The sequence below is a fragment of the Nylanderia fulva genome, unplaced genomic scaffold (assembly GCF_048542155.1).
Source record: "Nylanderia fulva isolate GAGA-0341 unplaced genomic scaffold, ASM4854215v1 Scaffold47, whole genome shotgun sequence".
NCBI lineage: Eukaryota > Metazoa > Arthropoda > Insecta > Hymenoptera > Formicidae > Nylanderia > Nylanderia fulva.
Genome location: NW_028190554.1, coordinates 1,089,213 through 1,107,942, shown reverse-complemented (window position 1 = coordinate 1,107,942; position 18,730 = coordinate 1,089,213). Strand labels below are relative to the sequence as shown.

The 18,730-nt window shown below is 33.8% G+C and overlaps 4 protein-coding genes across 6 annotated transcripts in view; 1 reads left to right on the top strand and 3 right to left on the bottom strand.

Moving 5' to 3' along the window:
- The window catches only part of Mxd (MAX dimerization protein), a 53,654-nt gene extending 48,199 nt beyond the window's left edge, over positions 1-5,455 (bottom strand). Inside the window, exons 1-2 of one of the 3 annotated variants that reach the window (XM_029317497.2) lie at positions 5,068-5,455; positions 1,798-2,624 (exon numbers count right to left, since the gene is read on the bottom strand). In XM_029317497.2, coding sequence (XP_029173330.1) covers positions 1,798-1,852 — 55 coding nt within the window. In that variant the 5' untranslated portion in view covers positions 1,853-2,624; positions 5,068-5,455. The other 2 variants (XM_029317499.2, XM_085486727.1) reach the window with 2 other exon arrangements.
- Positions 5,456-6,153: 698 nt separating this feature from the next.
- Positions 6,154-8,612, bottom strand: LOC114942207 (DALR anticodon-binding domain-containing protein 3). Its single transcript, XM_029317524.2, has 5 exons — positions 8,259-8,612; positions 7,303-7,939; positions 6,860-6,993; positions 6,505-6,672; positions 6,154-6,373 (listed from the first exon to the last, which is right to left on the bottom strand). The coding sequence occupies exons 1-5, from the start codon at positions 8,520-8,522 to the stop codon at positions 6,254-6,256; spliced, it is 1,323 nt and encodes a 440-aa protein (XP_029173357.2). The 5' UTR covers positions 8,523-8,612; the 3' UTR covers positions 6,154-6,253.
- A 559-nt stretch (positions 8,613-9,171) lies between these two features.
- Positions 9,172-16,860, bottom strand: LOC114942228 (FHF complex subunit HOOK interacting protein 2A). The gene is given in 8 exon segments (XM_029317552.2): positions 9,172-9,446; positions 9,764-10,267; positions 10,391-10,754; positions 10,900-11,350; positions 11,465-11,827; positions 11,829-12,089; positions 15,149-15,553; positions 16,645-16,860. Coding segments are annotated over 8 exon segments (2,493 nt in total). The 5' UTR covers positions 16,690-16,860; the 3' UTR covers positions 9,172-9,346.
- The window catches only part of LOC114942230 (BRISC complex subunit FAM175B), a 35,324-nt gene continuing 29,412 nt past the window's right edge, over positions 12,819-18,730 (top strand). The window contains exon 1 of the mRNA XM_029317559.2: positions 12,819-13,329. The gene's annotated coding sequence lies outside the window, so the exon portion shown is untranslated. The remainder of the gene's footprint in view (positions 13,330-18,730) is intronic.

The window sequence follows — 18,730 nt, the reverse complement described above, 5'->3', positions numbered from 1 at the left end:
ACCGATATTAAGTCACGTTTTATTTTCTTAGACCGTTTCAGGAGAGTCACGTTCGATCCAAGTACGATCGTGCCTCGTTTTGTGATTTTTCCAAGCAAACAAACGATCAACTATTTCAATTCAATAAGTGTGTCGTCGAGTTAGGTCCATATTGCTCAAATGTCAAATGCGATGTTTACATTTTTACAAAGAGATATCGAGTTAAATTGGAATAAACAAATGCATCAAAATTCACGTTGAAGTAGATGCGGAATATATTTGTATAAATAGAGCCCGGCTTTAAATTAAGATACGGACAGACACTTGAAATCAGATAAAAATAGATAGAGACTTTAGAATAAATTTCCATAAATAAAAAGGTCACGGGTGTATACATATATATATATATATATATATATATATATATATATATATACCCTATATATAAATTGAGACAAAACTTCGGGGGGGAGGGGGAGCTCGTACTTTTTCGGATTCACTTCAGATTCATCAAAGTTTCAATTATTAAACTCCCATATTCGTAGCTCTTTTTAATCAATTGAAATTTGCAAGAATTTGCGTTTATTACATTTTATAAGTTTGTTTACGAAATAAATAAATGTTTCTAGACAATTATTGTCTTTAGAATATTGCGTCTGATTTTTCGAATTTATAATTAAAAAAATCGTCAACACATATTTTATTATAAAAGCGCGCTGAGACTTTGTCAAAGTGTAATATTCGATTGTTTCACAAAAAAATGTTGATTTTGGAAGAGGTGTGTTACGTAAAATGAAAACTCGTATTCGAAATTCATATGCAGACGAGACAACACACCGATCGCTCTTTCGGAAATCTAACGTCGTACTACGCACGAGGAAACGCGCGTGCGCACGCGCGCGGAAAACGACGTGCGTCCTCGCATGCACGCGGCTCCAAGTGCGACGCAGCAGCATTATAAGTGGAGTGATAAAATGAGATCATCGCGCGCTGCGTACGATCGCACTACGAAAACAAAGATAGCGGTGTGGCGAGATGAAGCGTATTTTTAAATCGGATAAATTTCTCGTTAAAGGGACACATTCCAAGCAGAAGTGTCGGTTGCATCAAGAATTCATTTCCAAGACTCGAATTATATAGTCTCGCATATATATTTCAGAGATCCCAGATTAATCATGAAAATTCTCATTCAGCGATTCGATTCATGGTTCTACGATAAACATTTCGAACAGATGTATACGCATCAAAATTAATTAAAAAGCGACGATTTCATGCGAGATTTTCCTATCAATATGTGTGAATTAGATCAATTAACATTATATAAATAGCAATGTCAAATAATAAAAAATATATTGGAATATTAACCTATTACAAAAAAATGCATTATAAGAGGATTAAAAACAAATCACGATAAAATTGAGTTGCGATTGATCGCGTGTGGAATAATTTTTTTATACGTACGCGATTTAATTAAAAAAAAAAAAAAAAAAAAACGACAGATATTTAATTACGACATTGCACAGCTTGTTTTTTCTTCAAACTCTTATATATTGCGCTGAATATTTATCCAGGTGTTGACATCTAGGAATAGGCACTTTATGCTTTGAGCATAATAGCACGTGTCAAAATGGTGTTTAAGCATTAATTTGAATAATTATGCACAGTACACCCTTAATATTACATCAAGTTAATATTATATCGAATAAAACACTTAATATTACGTTGAACAATTTTTGACACGTGCTATTATTTGATATCCCGCGTGAAGTGAAAATGACGTGTACATTTGACAGAAGAAAGCAAGGAAGGACCACTCACCTCTTTCCCTTCGTTCAATGTACTCGGCGGCCTGCAGTAGGGCAGCAATGCTCATATTTCCTCGGTTTGGCGTAATCCTGGCGGCTTCCGTTCACGCTCGCTCTTTCTTCTTCTCCTCCTCCTCCCGCCTCACACAACACGCTCCGGACACACGCGACGTTTCAACGCAACACACACACGCGGTGGCGGCGGCGCACGCAGGCAGGCGCACTCACACACACAGACACACACACACACACGCGCGCGCGCGCACGTGCGCGTACGACGGGCGCCTGGGCGAGAATGAAGGGGGAGGGCCGCGGGATACGTAATCGTGATGTCTTCGGCCGCCGTGCCGCGCCACCTCGGGCGAGCTCGCGTAACCTCGGCTACTCTCGGACGCGTAACTGCGCGCACGAGCGGCGAGAGACGCGTGAGACGACGATGACGACGCGCACGCAAGCGAGAAGCGTGAGGATGGATGTGAATATACACGGAGAAGCGCTGTGCCTCTGGAGGAGCCTCGGCTCAAAATCAAGATATTTTCATTCGCGTCCCTTTTTTCGCAGTTGTTCTCTCTCCCTTCAAATTCTCTTTCTCTCTCTCTCTCTTCTTTATGTTGACAATGTCGAATGGGTGTCGATCACTAAACGTTTGCACGCAACATTTGAAATTCCGTTTCTTCGTTGGAATGTTCTTTTATTTTTGTTTGTTTTTATCGTCCGTGTGAAACACCGTCAGATCACCAAACTAATCGGAAGCGTTGTTTCCCAATTCGTGTTTTATCCTTCGGTTTCTTCTTGCCCTCTCCTTCCACGCCGTGTGTCACCACATTTACCGCGATTACACTAGATCACACAAGAGAAAACCGGATTATCATCACCGTTGACCGTGCTTGACACTTCCGGCCAAATGACAACAATACAATGCTCCCATAAATAAAGTGAAGTAACTACGCTTCGAACGTCGCCGAGAGAAACTGATCGCGAGCAGCGCATACACACATATATAACGTGATATACACACACAGACACACGCAGAACGAAGCGTCGCACGAAGAGTGAAAGAGCGAGAGAAGACGGAAGAAGAAGAAAGGGGAGGGAATGAAAGAGAGAATACGCCTACGCGCGGTCGCGTAACGCGAGAAAAATAAACAGCGAGTAAAACGGAAACAGAGCGAGAGCGAGAGAGATGGAAATAGACGGATAAATATAGCAAGAGCGATAAAGCAAAATTTATTATATACGCTTCGAAATGAAATTTCCTGCGAGTTACAAACATACGGAAAACAAAAAAATTTGATCCTTTTATTGCATATTTATTTACGTTTTTCAGTGACTTTGGATGATCAAAATTACGAGCGTGATATACAAGAGCGAGAAAAATCAATTACATATTTTTTAATATATATATATATATATATATATATATGTATTATCGTATAATATATAAATATTTACATTTAAAATATATAATTTAATAGACTTGTTAGAAATATAGGATAGAGCTGTTTTACAAATAAAACATCATTAAAAGCATGTTAATTCTCTCTGTTAACCTATCTTTATTAGTGTTTTTGTTATATGAAAAAAAAATTCGCCTTTTTAATATCCAACAATCTTTGTCAACGTGTTTAATTATACGATAATATTTATTTTTGTCTTTATCCTTGTTATTGTATCTCTAAAAGAATAAAAAAAAACACTGGAATTTCGTAAACATATTCCTCGCAAAATTGTTTGATATCAGGTTTCGAGGATAAAATCGCGATAACTATAATTCATGAGTTTTAAAAATTAAATACAACGGACAAAATAAACACGTATGTATCATTTCTAACATTGAAAAAATTTCTATGGTCGTAATATAAGCAAAGTAAGTTATGTGTATATTGATATCTCATTCGTCTATATCCATGTCTGATTAGCACACGTCATGTTATTATTCTAATTATCAAAGAAAGAAATTTCCGATAAAAATAATTACGCACGTAATAATTTCATTCAAGTTAATGAATGAATAATTAAAAAATTACAGAATTAAAGAAAAAAATGTAATTAATTTTGTAAATTATATAACGGAACACAGATGCGCAAACAAAAAATAAATTATTTAAAAAAAAGATATTTAGTACAATAAATTAAGCGAGATAATTATAAAAATGTTTATAAGAAACTCTCGTCTCTTTTAAATCAAAATAAGTGCATATTTGTACTGAAATGAAAGAGAATAAAAAGAACAAAGCATAGATAGTCGGATATAAAGAAAAAATGTCAAGAAAAGGGAAGGAAAAAAAGAAGGAAATTTTTCTTTTATCCGAATAGATAGTTTGAACTTTGATCTGGTTGTGTTTAGACATTTTGCCTACTTTCTATTTGTGTTAAAAATATAGCGTTTCCTCGAGTTATTCAATTATTAAAACGTATAATGCATTAATATAATTTTCAACATACATTACCAGATATCTCGCTTTCTCGTCGCGTTGAATATATCTGTAGCGCGCTCTTCGATACAAATTTGAAATTTGATATTAGCTCCGCGCGAAAAGTTAAGAAAAAAAAAATCGATCGTGAATCCTTTCAACGTTAAAATATCGCACGCGAGAAACAAAGGTTTTTCTTCGCTTACAAATCTGCCACTTTAAAAGTTAACCGAAAAGCCATCTGTCATTACGATTGAATACGATGAATATATGCAATAGGAAGCGAAAAACAGGGACGGCGAGAAGGGGGAGGCACCTCACACGGGACACACACACACACACACACACACACACACACACACACACACACACACACACACTCTGTAGACGGTTTTCGGAACAAAACAATTTTTCTTTCCGCGCGATTTTCGAACGCGGAGGATCCTCGCAAGTTCGAAAATTCGTCGGAGCCCGACGACGCGCGTATCGTATTATTATTACGAGGCTCGAGCAACGCGCCAGCTGATAACTCACAAACAAAGAGAGGCGGCAGGCGACCTGCCTCCGCGCAACAGCACTTTCTACTCCGAAACGTCCACTAGAATGCGCCAGCTGAGATCCCCTCGTCGCGTATCTCTCTCTCTCTTTCTACTCAGCGTACACATACACACATCATCACGCACACGTCACATATGTACGTATACAAATATACATTCACGCCCCTACGTATATTTACGTACGCATACGTACGTATATATACGTCTAACATCCGCCCGATGACATTTGGCACGGTGATAAAAAAAAGGGTGCGAAGATAAACGATAGACAGAGAGAAAAGGAAGAAAAGAAAACAAGAGAAAAAGACTGACAACGGTGCCTGTTCACTTTGTTGTGCGGACGATCAGCTCTGCCCAGTGCTAGCTCTCTCTCTCTCTCTCTCGCAGGTTTCCCACGGGGGCGGAGGGGCGCTTGGTGGCGGCGGCGGTGACGCGGGGGCGAGGGGAGGTGGGCTTGATCGGACAACGAACAATGCCGAACGCGGAGAGGCGATCGAGCGACACGGCCACACGACGGCGGAGAATCGACGGCGTTATCGCGATGCAGCGCGACGATTGAAAACACGATGACGGGTTAACACGAGGACGACGGCGATTCGCACGGATCAACGATTCGGAACGAACGAGCGGACGAGCGAGCGAGCGACAGCCTGACACCTCCGCGCTTCGCGAGCACTCGCACGCATTTATCGATGTCAAACGCTCTCCTCGGCGGCAGCAGCGCTCCGCGCGGCGACGCGCGCGCTTACGGCGCCCGCGATTGGCCGGACGCGGCGGGAAGCGCGCCGCGCCGGCCAATCGCGGGCGCCGTAACAAGCCGAGCGGCGAACGTCGCGTGCCGCCACCAACACCCGCCGGCTGTCACGTGAATCTCATGCCCGAAAACAAAACAAACAGCTGGCCGCCCAGCGTCGCCGCTGTCGTCCTCCTCCAGTGGCCTCCGCGCTGGACTCCGAGCGTTAACGAGCGCAGCTGAACGGACCCGAACGCCGCCGAACGAACCCGAGGTCTGTCTTTCGTATGGAAATTCGGATCGAGGAAATTATATTTTTGAGGAAATCAAAAAATTAGGTATCGTCGATCTGAGAAAAATATTCAAATACTTTGTATTTTTATCTTGCAATTTTTTCGTATAACATGATTGAATAAAATTTAAGAAATATATTTTAGAATTTTGTAAATTAGATATAAATAAAAATGATTTAAAAGCTGGAAATATAATTTGAACAAAACATTTTTAAATATTCAGTTGAAAAATAAAAAATGAAAACTCTTGAGAAAGAATGAAAATATTTAAAATAATGAGAGAATATAAAAACTTAAATAAAAAATTTTCTATAGCAATATTTAAAAAAAAAAAAGAATTTGGTCTCACAAATATATATAATAATTGTCAAATCACATTTTATTATCATTTTATAAAAATGATCATTTTATTAAATTTTAATTTTTATACATACATAAACATTATGTAAATCTTTCTTTTCGTAAAATTATTTTACATTCGCGATACAGGTGTGATACCCAAAATGTTCAATATATTTTCAAGGACAACTTGTAATGCATGCAACATATATAATCTTGCAAACATCTTAGAAATCAAATGATCACCTCCTTCCTGCAATAGATAAAATGTAATTTGAAGTAAAAATATGTAAAATATGAAATAGTAAAATTTAGCATATCTAAGAAGATAAAGCATATAGTTTAATAAGTAAATATTTATTAAATCTTTGTTTTTTTTCTTACCATTAGAATTCTGATTCTTCGATAATAGATACTGAATTTTTGGCATAATCGTGATAAAAATAGACACAATACTTGTGGATAAACAGAAAAATTAGTCTCGCACTTTAAACAATCATTTATCATTTGCGGATATCCAAAGATAAAATTATATACGAGCTCCCATTCATCCTGCAAACAAGACAAATTCTTTATTAAATCATCAAAGTTTAGATAATTAATAAATTATTCATCTGATAAAAAAATCTTTAAATGTATCAAACTAACAATAAGATTATACAAATACAAAATTTTTAAAGTTAATTATTAAATATTGCACAATTGTAAAATAAGTAAACTATTGAGAAACGTTTCATACTTCTTCATTCAATTGCGAGAAATCTACATTTTTAATGTTTGGCAAACTGGGGTAATATCCACATGACACTCTTTCATTATACTTCTTTATAATTGTTGCTATTCTGGCAGTGTTGTACAACACAAATGAGGCACCTGCAATATTTACATAATTTTTAATTTACAATGTACAACAATTCTTATTTATTATCTGTCATACATGTAAATCTATTTATAAATTTTATCAAATAGAATTATAAACTAGTATTATACTGTTTCAAAATAATTATTGCTAAGTCACAGAATTAGTTACTTTATCACAGAAATTTAAATACAGAATTTATAGCTTGATAATTAAGCACAAATTTAAGATATAAAAAAATTTAGAAATCTTTTATTTCAATTAATTTAAACATTTAATTCTTTCAAAATAAATAATTTACTGATATTGTTAAACATATATACCTCTGGTATTTGTAATACTTCTATTGTTTTGTAAATTATTATTTCCTACAATAACTGATCGACTTGGTTTCACAGCCATTAATTCAAAAATGACAATAGCATTGGCCAAATTGTGCGAAAAATAATTTTTCTCTGTATTATTTCTTTCGCTCTCGATAAACTTGTGTTCACTCAATTCTGCCAATTGATTTATTTTGCATTTTACATATTGTTCCCATGTGAGACATATTTCTTTCGAATTTGTTTCATAATTCTTTACAACACCACAGATGTATTTTTCATATCCTTTGTCAATTGATCCTTCTGATTTGCTGGTGAATATATATTTGTTAGCACAATTTTCCTCAGCAGACAATGTGCATCCATGTAAACTTAATGCCTTGGCAGCAATATTTTTTATTAGACGCAATCTGTGAGAAGTGAGATCCGATTGTGTATCAGATTGATACTTCAAATTAAATGTTTTACCAATCGATTGAGTCCTTCCAAATGCTAATCCACATTCGACAGCCATCTGTATACTATTTGCGATGATATCTTCTCGATTTAAGAACAAGCAGACTCTTTCTCTTTGCAGCATGCATTGTTGTATCCTTATTCGCCAGTTGCTACTTTTCAGTATTAACTGTTTAAAGATCTGCAAAATCAAGAGATTTTTTTTTAGCCACAAAGACATGATATTTGATTATCAGATCTTGTGTTGTAAAGGTGTTCGATAAACTTTCAGAATGCAACATTTCCTGTGCAGTAATGCAATAAAAAAAAAGACTTGACAAAATTCGTTTTAGTTGTGTATTTTTTGCTTTTTGTTTCTTTTCTTCAAACGTGAAAATATATTATAAAATGTATTATATTTTAAATTACAACGTACAAAAAAAATGTAACTATTATATATTTGTACAGTTAGATTAGGTTAGTTTTAGTGCAAACATTCAATATTCGAAATATTTATTTACCTCCTCAGTTACATTTGCGTCAATGTTATCTCTCGTCATATCGTGTATGTGTATGAAGTGTTGCAAAATACTTGTGCAATTCTTGGCGCACGTTGAAATACTCCTCCACGCTTTAAAGTTACACAGAAAATACAGCTCTCCATTTGCGAGTAAATTTTCGTCATTCATTTTGATTATTGAAGAATTTTTATGTTCGTCACCAGTCAAATAAGAAACAATATTATCAATAACAAATTTGATATTAAATTCCGTCCAGCTTTCCATCGAGAATTCTAATGCTGAATCAGCTGATCATTATAGCAATGGCAGCAAGTGACAGCCTGGTAAATCGTTTTTACACTGTATCCCCATGTCATACTTTTTACGTTTAAGAGATAAGTACAGATAAACGTATTAGAGAAAAATATATATTTTTTAAAATGCAAATAAAATAGATTTTTGCTTAATTTAGCTGAATTTTCTGCAGCTAAAATGAAATACAGATTATATATGTATATATATACATATATATATATATATATATATATATATATATATATATATATCCACAGATTGATATAAGAAATTAAATTATAATTAAATTTCTTAGTTGTTTTGCGTAACTAAAAATGCATATATATACATATACTTTTGGAACAAGAAAATAAACATTTACATTATAGTAAATAAAATACTTTATTATTATTTTTTTATAAAATACTTATATGAGATCAATATTTTTTTGATTGTGCAAAAATATAATTTAAAAACAGAGATTCTAAAAAAGCATAAAAACTTATAGTATTCAGTAATTTTGTAGTGAATATTTATTTGTATATTTTAACAGATTAATATAAATATTTTAAAGTTATAAATTAGGTATATTGAAATAAAATCATAGGGTATCACTCTTTGTAATAATAGTTTAATTAAATGTATTTGCATCAATATTTAATTATAGACTTGTGTATCTTACAAAATATCACAAAAAGGATTTGCTACTTAAAAGTACAATATATAAGGAATTATTTCAATATATATTAACATCTATAATTTATTTAATAGCATTATGGCATTCTATTTAACAAGTTTTTGTATATAAAAAAATATTAAATAGAATGGTGATATTTAACATATGCTATGGCTGCAAGATCTTTGCAAAATTCTTCTGTCACTATGGCGCTTTCATATAAAATATTTTCCTTTTCTCTGAAATACAAATATTAGAACACATAAGAAATAGTTTATGCAGAGCTCAAAAACTAATTTATATTATTAGTGCAAGAAACAAACTCAAATGCCTTTTCTTTTCAAACTTTATAATTAAATGTAGTTAAATAATTATATTTTGGAATTTAATTGTTAAAAAAATTTTTTTCCAATAACTAAACTTCATAAGTAAATCAGCGAATAAAACTTTATATTTAATTATTTTCAAAGTGCAATTTATTTTAACAAATTCTCAATTTGAGAATTAATTATGAAAATATTTGAAATATTGATCATATGCAAGTGTTTAGACTTACTCCTCATCTTGAGAGCAATCGCTCAGCAATCTCATCCTTGTTTCTTGCAACATTGTCTTGCTCTCTGCAGTTTTTGGTATTTCGCTGACAAGCTGTTTGACGACTTTCTGTAAGCATAAGAACAGACTCTTCGTTCCGGGTATCAGAGGTAACAATGGATTCAGCAAAAATTCGTGCAGGTACGGATGCGGCAGTAGCGCCAGTCTAGAGATCAATACTGTAACTTCCAAATTGACTTCATATATCTGCCTTGGCATGTTGCTGACTTTATCAAAGAGCATGCTCAGGAATGGTCCCATGTAGAATCGACCTGAGCAATGGTCGGCTTCCGGTCGCGAGTCGGAACTTGCGGAATCATCTACCATTACCGCCTCCAATGGCCACGCCATCAGAGCGCAGTCGGAAAGTACCGAAGAGTACTGTCGTTCCCAAGCTGGCATATATTTTTCGTAATTGTTAACGTCAGGATCTGTTTGCAAGTAACGCGGCGTCAGCGACAGGAAACTGAAATAAAAGTCGAATCTGTAGCATTTGAATCGTTTATAGTTCTCTCTTCATATTCCTTGTTTGCTCATTCTTTAAAAGAGCACACATTAATATGTCACTTTTAATAAGTTGTACTTTTACCAATTGATAACTCGATGGATATTACTCGGTGCCAAGGTGCGACTATGATTTTGCTCATAAGAGAGATCTAAAAATCCCTTCTTTTCCTTCTCTCTTTCGTCTTCCTCATCGCTCCACGAGGCGATAGCGCTATCCGCAGCGGTGTTATCATAATATGCTCGTGTAGATAGATAATTCAGCATGAGACAATGCAGTATATGCTCGTTTCTTTTATCTATCGCTTCCTCGAATAATTTTAATGTCTCCACTGTCAAATCATTACTGTCCGTGAAGCAGTTCTCTATCAATCTGTGTAATACCGGTGACGTCCATTCATTCGGAATTTCCGGATCTCTGTCTTGTCCGACCAACCAATAACTCACTTCTGAAAAATCATTAAAACTTCAGAGATAGTTCTAAATCGCGCTATCTTCTAAAAATATTTTTCAAAATTAAGATTTGTCCTACGCACTACTATACTGTCATTTTATATTTCCATATTTTGTGTTTTCAGATTATTCCGCGCATACCTGTACACAATATAGAGGAAGTTATCTCTTTCAAGCATTTAGTGACTAAAGCTGTAATAAGTACGACATGGTGATCAACCAGGGCGGGCGTCACTATTCTCTCAAGCAACATCACTCTGATGATGCTTGCGAGCTTTTCGGCGAATTCTGTCTGGGCCTCTCTGATTAACTGATCGCAGTAGTCGAACCACATGAAGAATGCGGCAACTTGCCGACAACCGGGGAATTTTTTCTCTTTGGTCCACAACGGCGAGTCCAGACCCCACGTAACATCCACGTTATAGATATCCAGGTGATCTACGTGTGCTGGGATAGCATTGAACAAGTTTTCTAAACGAATTGTCACTATCGACGCCAAATCGCTCCTAGCCACCGTTTGCGCGAATGAAGGATCATCCAAGGAAGCCAGGACCATTATTCCCTCGCACGCTCGTATTCTCACAGTGTTGTCCTGAAAACAAAGAATCGGTAAGGATCAATTATTGTATTTACGATATAATGGTATAATTAGCTGTAATTAACACATCAATCGTTATATCAAAAGATCAATAGTATATATTTTTACCGCGCTATTTAAGTAACTCATTAGGGCGTCTAATAGAAGACACTTGGACTTTTCCTGTTTATATGGTGATTTCAAACTTTGATTATCAGCCGCTATATAACCAGCGTCGTCGTAAACATTGCAACCGCTGTTTAATCGCAAATCCCTCAAGTTTTGTAAATGTTCATCGATTTTGTTTTCTGAAGAATCTTCTTGTCCCTTTTCTTTCCACTGTTCATTGCTTTTCGTATCTATCGAAGGGGAATCGCAAACAGATTTTTGAGCCAGAGGACTCGATGACACACTTTCCTCCCTCGAAGAGATAGATTCGTTCGATCTTCTAGACGAACCCTGCGATGACGCGGTTGCCTTAAAAACCCTATTTCGAACGCAGTAATCTCCTCTGTTCTTTGTCGAAGAGATTCGGATTTATTAACGTGATTGCTTGGGTAGCCAAGGGCTCGAACAGAGGATTGGAATTAGTTCTTCTTCTTGTCGGGACATATGTCACCTTCTGGATCTCTGTCCTCTCGTTATCCTTCTTGGTGGAATTACTGGCTGTCTGCACAATCGGCGCATCATTGATGATGTTGGTCACATGAGGATATTTGCACACCAGGAAGCAGATTGTGAGCAGAAATTGTACCTAGAAACGAAAACGAATTTCTTTTAGAATTATATACAATCTATTGAGAACTATTATTTTTAATTAAGTAATAAGTATAATTTTTCTGTAAAAAAAAAAATATATGAATTAGACTTCAAAATCGACTTTAAACAAATATCAAACTAATGCGACAGGGGTATCTCGTGTAATATAATTTATTAAGAATAAATTATTTTGCTTCAGTAGCACAAACTCATCTTTTTATATACAAATTTATTCAAAAAATAAGATATTTTTATTTTATCAATAAACTTTGCTGTAATAAGTGATCGCATATGACAGCAAAAAATATTTCAATTGCTGTCGCATTAAATGTTGCAATAACAATTCTGCTTTGAGCGGCAAAATTCTTTCACTGACTTTGTAATATATACGTAAATAAATCAAGATATTTTGAACTGGATCACGGTGGCGCAATATCGAGTACAGTCGAAGGTAGACGGAATTAGTCGAAGCGTCATTCCGCGTTTGACATTTGTAATTTCCGATTTTTCCCATCTACGAAAAGATATTTTCCTCGTAAATAAGATAGTCGTCGAATTGTGATTTCAGACTGACTGCTAGGCCAACGATGCCGGTGAAGGGTGAGAAAACGACATGTACACGCGCGAATGACATTTCGCGCGCGAAATGACAATTCGAAGTCGCGGGATGTTTCGGCGAATGGCGTGAAACCGAGCGCAGCCGAGCGGAAGCGGGACCAGCCGAAGGCGCATTCGAAGCATATCGTTTCACGCTGGCGGTCGTGCGTGCACGTAGCGTGCTTAAGTTCGTGATTGTTGCGTGTGCGGGTAAAAAATTAGTGGATTTCGACTCCAAATCGTTTACTGGATTATTCCTCGCCGCGAGACGCTGGCCGGAAAGTCGGATCAACGTGTACAACGCGAGTGCCGTGTGATATATTTTGAAATCGCGAATTAGCTCCGTCGACGATTAACGAAAATCCGAGTCTGCCTGGAAGGAAAGTGTGAAATTAGCCGAAGACGGCGAACTTCGCGCCAATTAACGCGTGTGCTTGAAACTTTCGAATTTTCGCGAGTGCGTAGTGCGAGATTATTCGGGAAATAGTGATATGCGTAGTGCGAGATTGTTCGGTACTCTGTGCAATTAACGAAGATAATCTTCTCGTGGAGATAGAAGAGGAGGAGGACTACACCGATAACCGGAGCTGACAAGGCTAAAACGCGATCCAACGGAATGCTTGCGGCAGTTCACATATGTAAGTAGTTGTGTACAAATTTTTCATATTAGTTGTAAGCAAATTTGTGGTCTGTTCGTGGTGTCTAAAGTCTAGATTATCAGTTTAGATGTGTATATATTCACTGGATATTGTATTATTTTCATTACTTATAATGGTTTCCACCTATTTTAAATATTTATATAATATAAAATATAAAAATAATAAAGTATATATATCATGAGAAAGAAAGACAAATAATAAACGAATTTTAACAAAATTAACTAGTAAATAAATATTTATTATATAAAAAGAGAAAAGAATATAATAAATCATAATAGAAAATAATAAATCTTTAGAAAAATTATTACATAAATTAAAATAAAATGAAAAAATTTCTATTTTGTATAATGTTTAATTCAAAATTTACATAAATTGTTTCATGAAATTGTACGATTGGTGAACTTCTTGCATATATAATGAGATTTATATAAACATAAGATAATATAAAAATATTTTGCAAAGTTTCCTATGCGAGCTACATAAAAATTTATGTGCTACATAAAATTTTGTATACAACTCTGCACCGCTCTTAATTTATATAGTAAAGAATTGAACTAAAAAACCATCAGATTATATATAGGTCTGTTCTTTTTGGCTGAACTGGCTGCACTAGTTCAGAGTTTATCTCTTTCCTTCCAATGTGGAGTAAAAAAGATAAACTCTGAACTAGTGCAGTCAATTCAGCTTAAAAGAACAGACCTTATGTATAAAAGATAATACTGAGTGAAACCATAATACCTAAATAATTATGGACGCTTTGTTTTGTTGATTAATTGGGAGTAACTTTTCTTCATAAAAAGTTTTAGTAACTTAATAGAGATTGCAATGAATTGATTCTACTGCTAACTATATCTAAAGTATTTTGCAGTTTCCTTTGCGAGCTACATAAAAATTTGTGTGCTATATAAAATTTTGCATACAACTCTCCACTTCTTAATTTATATAGTAAAGAATTGAACTAAAAAGACATCAGATTATGTATAAAAGATTATAAACAAAGTGATAAATATAAGGCCAACTTATCGAGCTGAATATTCGAGATGTTCAGTCAACTACCATTTATTACATGTATAAATTATAAAACTACAGTCATTATATTAAAACTAACGCAAATTACAATCATTCTATAAACGTTTCGACCGCACGCGGTCTTCTTCAGTATAATTATTGAAATATAAATTCTTACAATTCACATAATATCGAAATTTAATTATAGTTATTCAGAATCAAGAGTTTTTGAGCAATTAACGCGTGTTTCAATCCGTCCTGTCCGGATTGAAACACGCGTTACTTGCTCAAAAACTCTTGATTCTGAATAACTATAATTAAATTTCGATATTATGTGAATTCAATCCGAATGAAACACGCGTTAATTGCTCAAAAACTCTTGATTCTGAATAACTATAATTAAATTTCGATATTATGTGAATTGTAAGAATTTATATTTCAATAATTATACTGAAGAAGACCGCGTGCGGTCGAAACGTTTATAGAATGATTGTAATTTGCGTTAGTTTTAATATAATGACTGTAGTTTTATAATTTATACATGTAATAAATGGTAGTTGACTGAACATCTCGAATATTCAGCTCGATAAGTTGGCCTTATATTTATCACTTTGTTTTCAATATACGAGCGATAATTGTATTAAAAGATTATAAACTACATGAAACCATAATACCTTAATAATTACTGGACTCTTTGTTTTGTTGATTAATTGAGAGTAAACTTTTCTTCATAAAAAGTTCGAGTAACTTAATAGAAATTGAAATGAAGTAATTCTACTGCTAATTATACCTCTTCACTCTCGATTGGCGATGGCGGGTTTCCATTACAGAGTGCCACAAGTCTTTGTATAGGTGCGTAGATAGATGCATGATGTAAGAGAGGGTATTTTGATCTGCCCAATAGTTTCCTTAGGAAGGCAAGACAAACTGTTCGCATACCAGGCGGCGTTTCCGCGCTAGCCAAGGTCGCTAGGAGGTCCAAGAGTTTGTGTTGTAAAAGATACTCCAAGCAAGGTCCCGGTTCATTCACCTCTTTCTCTTCTTGTAATAAAATTTCTAGCAATACATCCAAATGTCGAGGTATATTAGTGTTCTGCACTGGAACCTTACAATCGGTCAGATGGCTCACATAAAAGTTCATCAATTGTTTCCAGTGATATGTAAAATCTTGCAGTGGCGTCGCCGGGGGGGCTATCTGAAAATTTAGTGCTGTAAATTTTTGAATCGAGAAAGCAAAGTAGAGTATAGTCATAGAGTATTCCCTTTTAAGATTGATCTTATTAACTTCAAGAAGATATTAAAAAAAATATAAAAGTAAAAAAATGATTTTAAAATTTATATTAGAACGTAACACTTTATATATCAACAACTGCAATTGTAGTGCGATCATTATTGATACCTTCGCATTAAACAAATCTGTATGAAATATATGTTATTAAATAAAATTGTAAAATTATAAATAATGATAAAAAATTAATTTGTAGGTATTTGCATCAGAATATGACATAAATAAGCTTTGATATTTTTTATTATAGAGGAATATTAATGAATAGCACTCAATGCTATAGAAACATTTTAAGTTTCTTTGTAAATCCAAATTGTGGTAACTGATATTGTTAACAATTTCTAAAGTATTTGTTACATTCTAATATGAGGAAAAAATCTTTACGAGTCTGAGAGCAAAACAAAATATGACATCAAATTTTTTTATATTGTCTGATATTTACATCATTTTTAATTTTATATTATTTTGTTTTTCTAAGGACACAATTATGATACATTGAAAGAATCTTTAAAAACATGTTATTTGATGCTTTGAATAATATGAATATTTTATATGAAATACTCCAAGAGTGTGAAAATTGGTTTTTATAATAATGCTGGGAATAATCGCTGTGTAGAAGAATTCTATTTTAAAGAATATAACATCTATTCAGATGAATGAGCTGTGTAAGAATTTAAATAAATTTTGTATACAAAGTTAATTATCAGACCACATATGTCATTGTTTATTGATAAACACTTTTCTGTCAATATATCATATGTCAATAATTTTTCGCACAAATTGCAAATTTATCCAAGCGAAAACTCTCTTAATCATTATTCTACGATCACGCATTGTTGAATTTTTTCCTATCCGTGAATTCGGAATTATAGCGCTGAATTTTTTATCTTGGAAGGCAAGGACGAGACGCAGTTGCGCGATAGCAGACGTTCTCGTCGTCCTTGCCGTCGACGTCGTCGTAACCAACTGTGTTCTCTCTCTCTCTCTCTCTCTCTACTCACCACGTCAATGGCATTCTTCAGGGCGCTTTGAATGCCGCTGATCATGTTAACTCATTCGCGGAATACACTCGTGTACACCTTTTGCTCTCATTCGCGAATTTGCCAAGTTCTCCGAGTTCCGATGCGCTACATCGCGTGGCGAGGAGTAAATTTTCCGATAGCAGCCGCAACTTTGACGTGTCCCGAGATGCTGTCAAAAGTGCACCAGGTGGCGACACCAAGCTCACGTGCATGCGTAAAGAATTATACCCGGTGTCGCGTAAATAAATTCAGAGAACACGATCCGGTTGTGCGTCAATAAAATGTATTTGATGATGCTCAGTGTGCTTACATTCGATAAATTACATTTTTTATATAATTTTTCTGTAATATATTTAAAAAATATTTTTTTGCTCATACATAATTAATTGCTTAATTATAATGTGTCCTTGTGAATGTGCAAACGTATCACGCAACATTATTATTAACATATATTATCTGGCAACAGTTGAGTAAATAGCTTCACGCACTTAATTACGTTTTAAGAACGTTTACGTAATACAAATAATAACTGTAACATTAAATAGTTCAAAAGAATTTTGAAAAAAACAATGAATAATTATTAAAAAATATCAAATTACACTGCAGTTATAAAAAGCGTTTGGCAACAATTTTTGAAATTTAAAATCAATAAAAAATGTGTAGAAGGTTGCTTCTAGCATATCAAATAATATTTTTATATCAATGATATTTATAGTTTTTTAAATAATATTCAATTATTCGAAAAAGCTTATTTTATATATAAAAATCGTAAAAAAAATAGAAACTTTTAAAGTGCATTTTTTGTGCAATAGCTTGATGGAAATAAATTTTTTTTTTCACTTATAATTGTTTATTTTCAGCATCAACATGTACATGATAACAACAATAATGCGCTATTTGTAAAAAAGTCACGAATTCAAGAACAATGTCGATAATATACACGCATTTGTGCAATTAATTTCGCAGTTTTTCTCTCTCTCTCTCTCTCTCAATCATTATCTTTTCTCTTGAGCATTATTTCTCTTTTGCACTTTTTCGTTGAATAATTTCCTGTGACGCATTACACGACAGTAAGGAATTTTTTTTAATTATCACTGTTCGATTTTATATTTCATATCCTTTAAGTTAATATATATGTACATATATATATTTTGCACGCAGTTACTCAATTTCAATTATGTCTTTTTTTTCTTTTGCTGATATACATATATCTCATATTCTTTCGCAGTGTGATCGTAAAATTTATTAATTATTTTACTTCTTTACTTTCTCAAATATTTTTAAAATGTCTTCTAAAAATCTTTTTTTTTTTTTTCAATGTAAATTTACTGATAACAAGTGTTGCTAATCTTTGCTACTAGTAATATTATTTAAGAACTAAGTTGATTGATTGAAGTGTGTGTATCACACTTTGACTTATATTTATATATTTCATTAATTTTCAATTTTAACTTTAAATTTCACGAAATTTTATAAATACTCACCAATTTGAGTGCTTGTAATCGTCGTAACATAGTAACAGAAGAATTTTTGCGTAACTTGCAAGAGAGAAACTTTGAAATTCTAATTGTAAGATTCCGAAAGATACGTTATATATAGTTGAAAATGGATACATTAACACGCCAATGCAGTTCACGGAATTTTAAGATTGTATCATTTTATCATTGGTTTCGTCAGACTTTATCGCGATAATGATAAGAAAATACATTCCATTAACGAATAAGATTTTTCCTTATCTCACGCATAATCGTAACAATTTTATATTTGATAATTGAATAATGGAATGACTGTATACATCATGTATAACAAAAAAATTAGAATTCTTAAAATTTCAGTCTAGTACAAAATATAATAATTTATATTTTTTAATATCGTTATTTTTATAGTTACTTTAAATTAAGATTCTATTAAAGTGATTTTGTTTCAAAATTAATTTCAAATTAAAGTAATTATAAAAGTAATTATAAAAATTCTTTTTATAACATTTAAAATTAATTAAAAAATATAAATTGATGATTTCTTTTTTTTTTGTGGCACTTTTTAATTCTCGATATTTTATTAACCG

What these genes read in the sequence shown, in the direction of transcription:
- LOC114942207 (XM_029317524.2), bottom strand. Translation starts at nt 8,522, where the DNA reads ATGGAAAGCTGGACGGAATTTAATATCAAATTTGTTATTGATAATATT. An exon ending in TCTCGCAATTGAATGAAGAA is followed by an intron (nt 6,673 to 6,859) that starts GTATGAAACGTT and finishes TCTTGTTTGCAG; the next exon opens with GATGAATGGGAGCTCGTATA. An exon ending in GAAGAATCAGAATTCTAATG is followed by an intron (nt 6,374 to 6,504) that starts GTAAGAAAAAAA and finishes TATCTATTGCAG; the next exon opens with GAAGGAGGTGATCATTTGAT.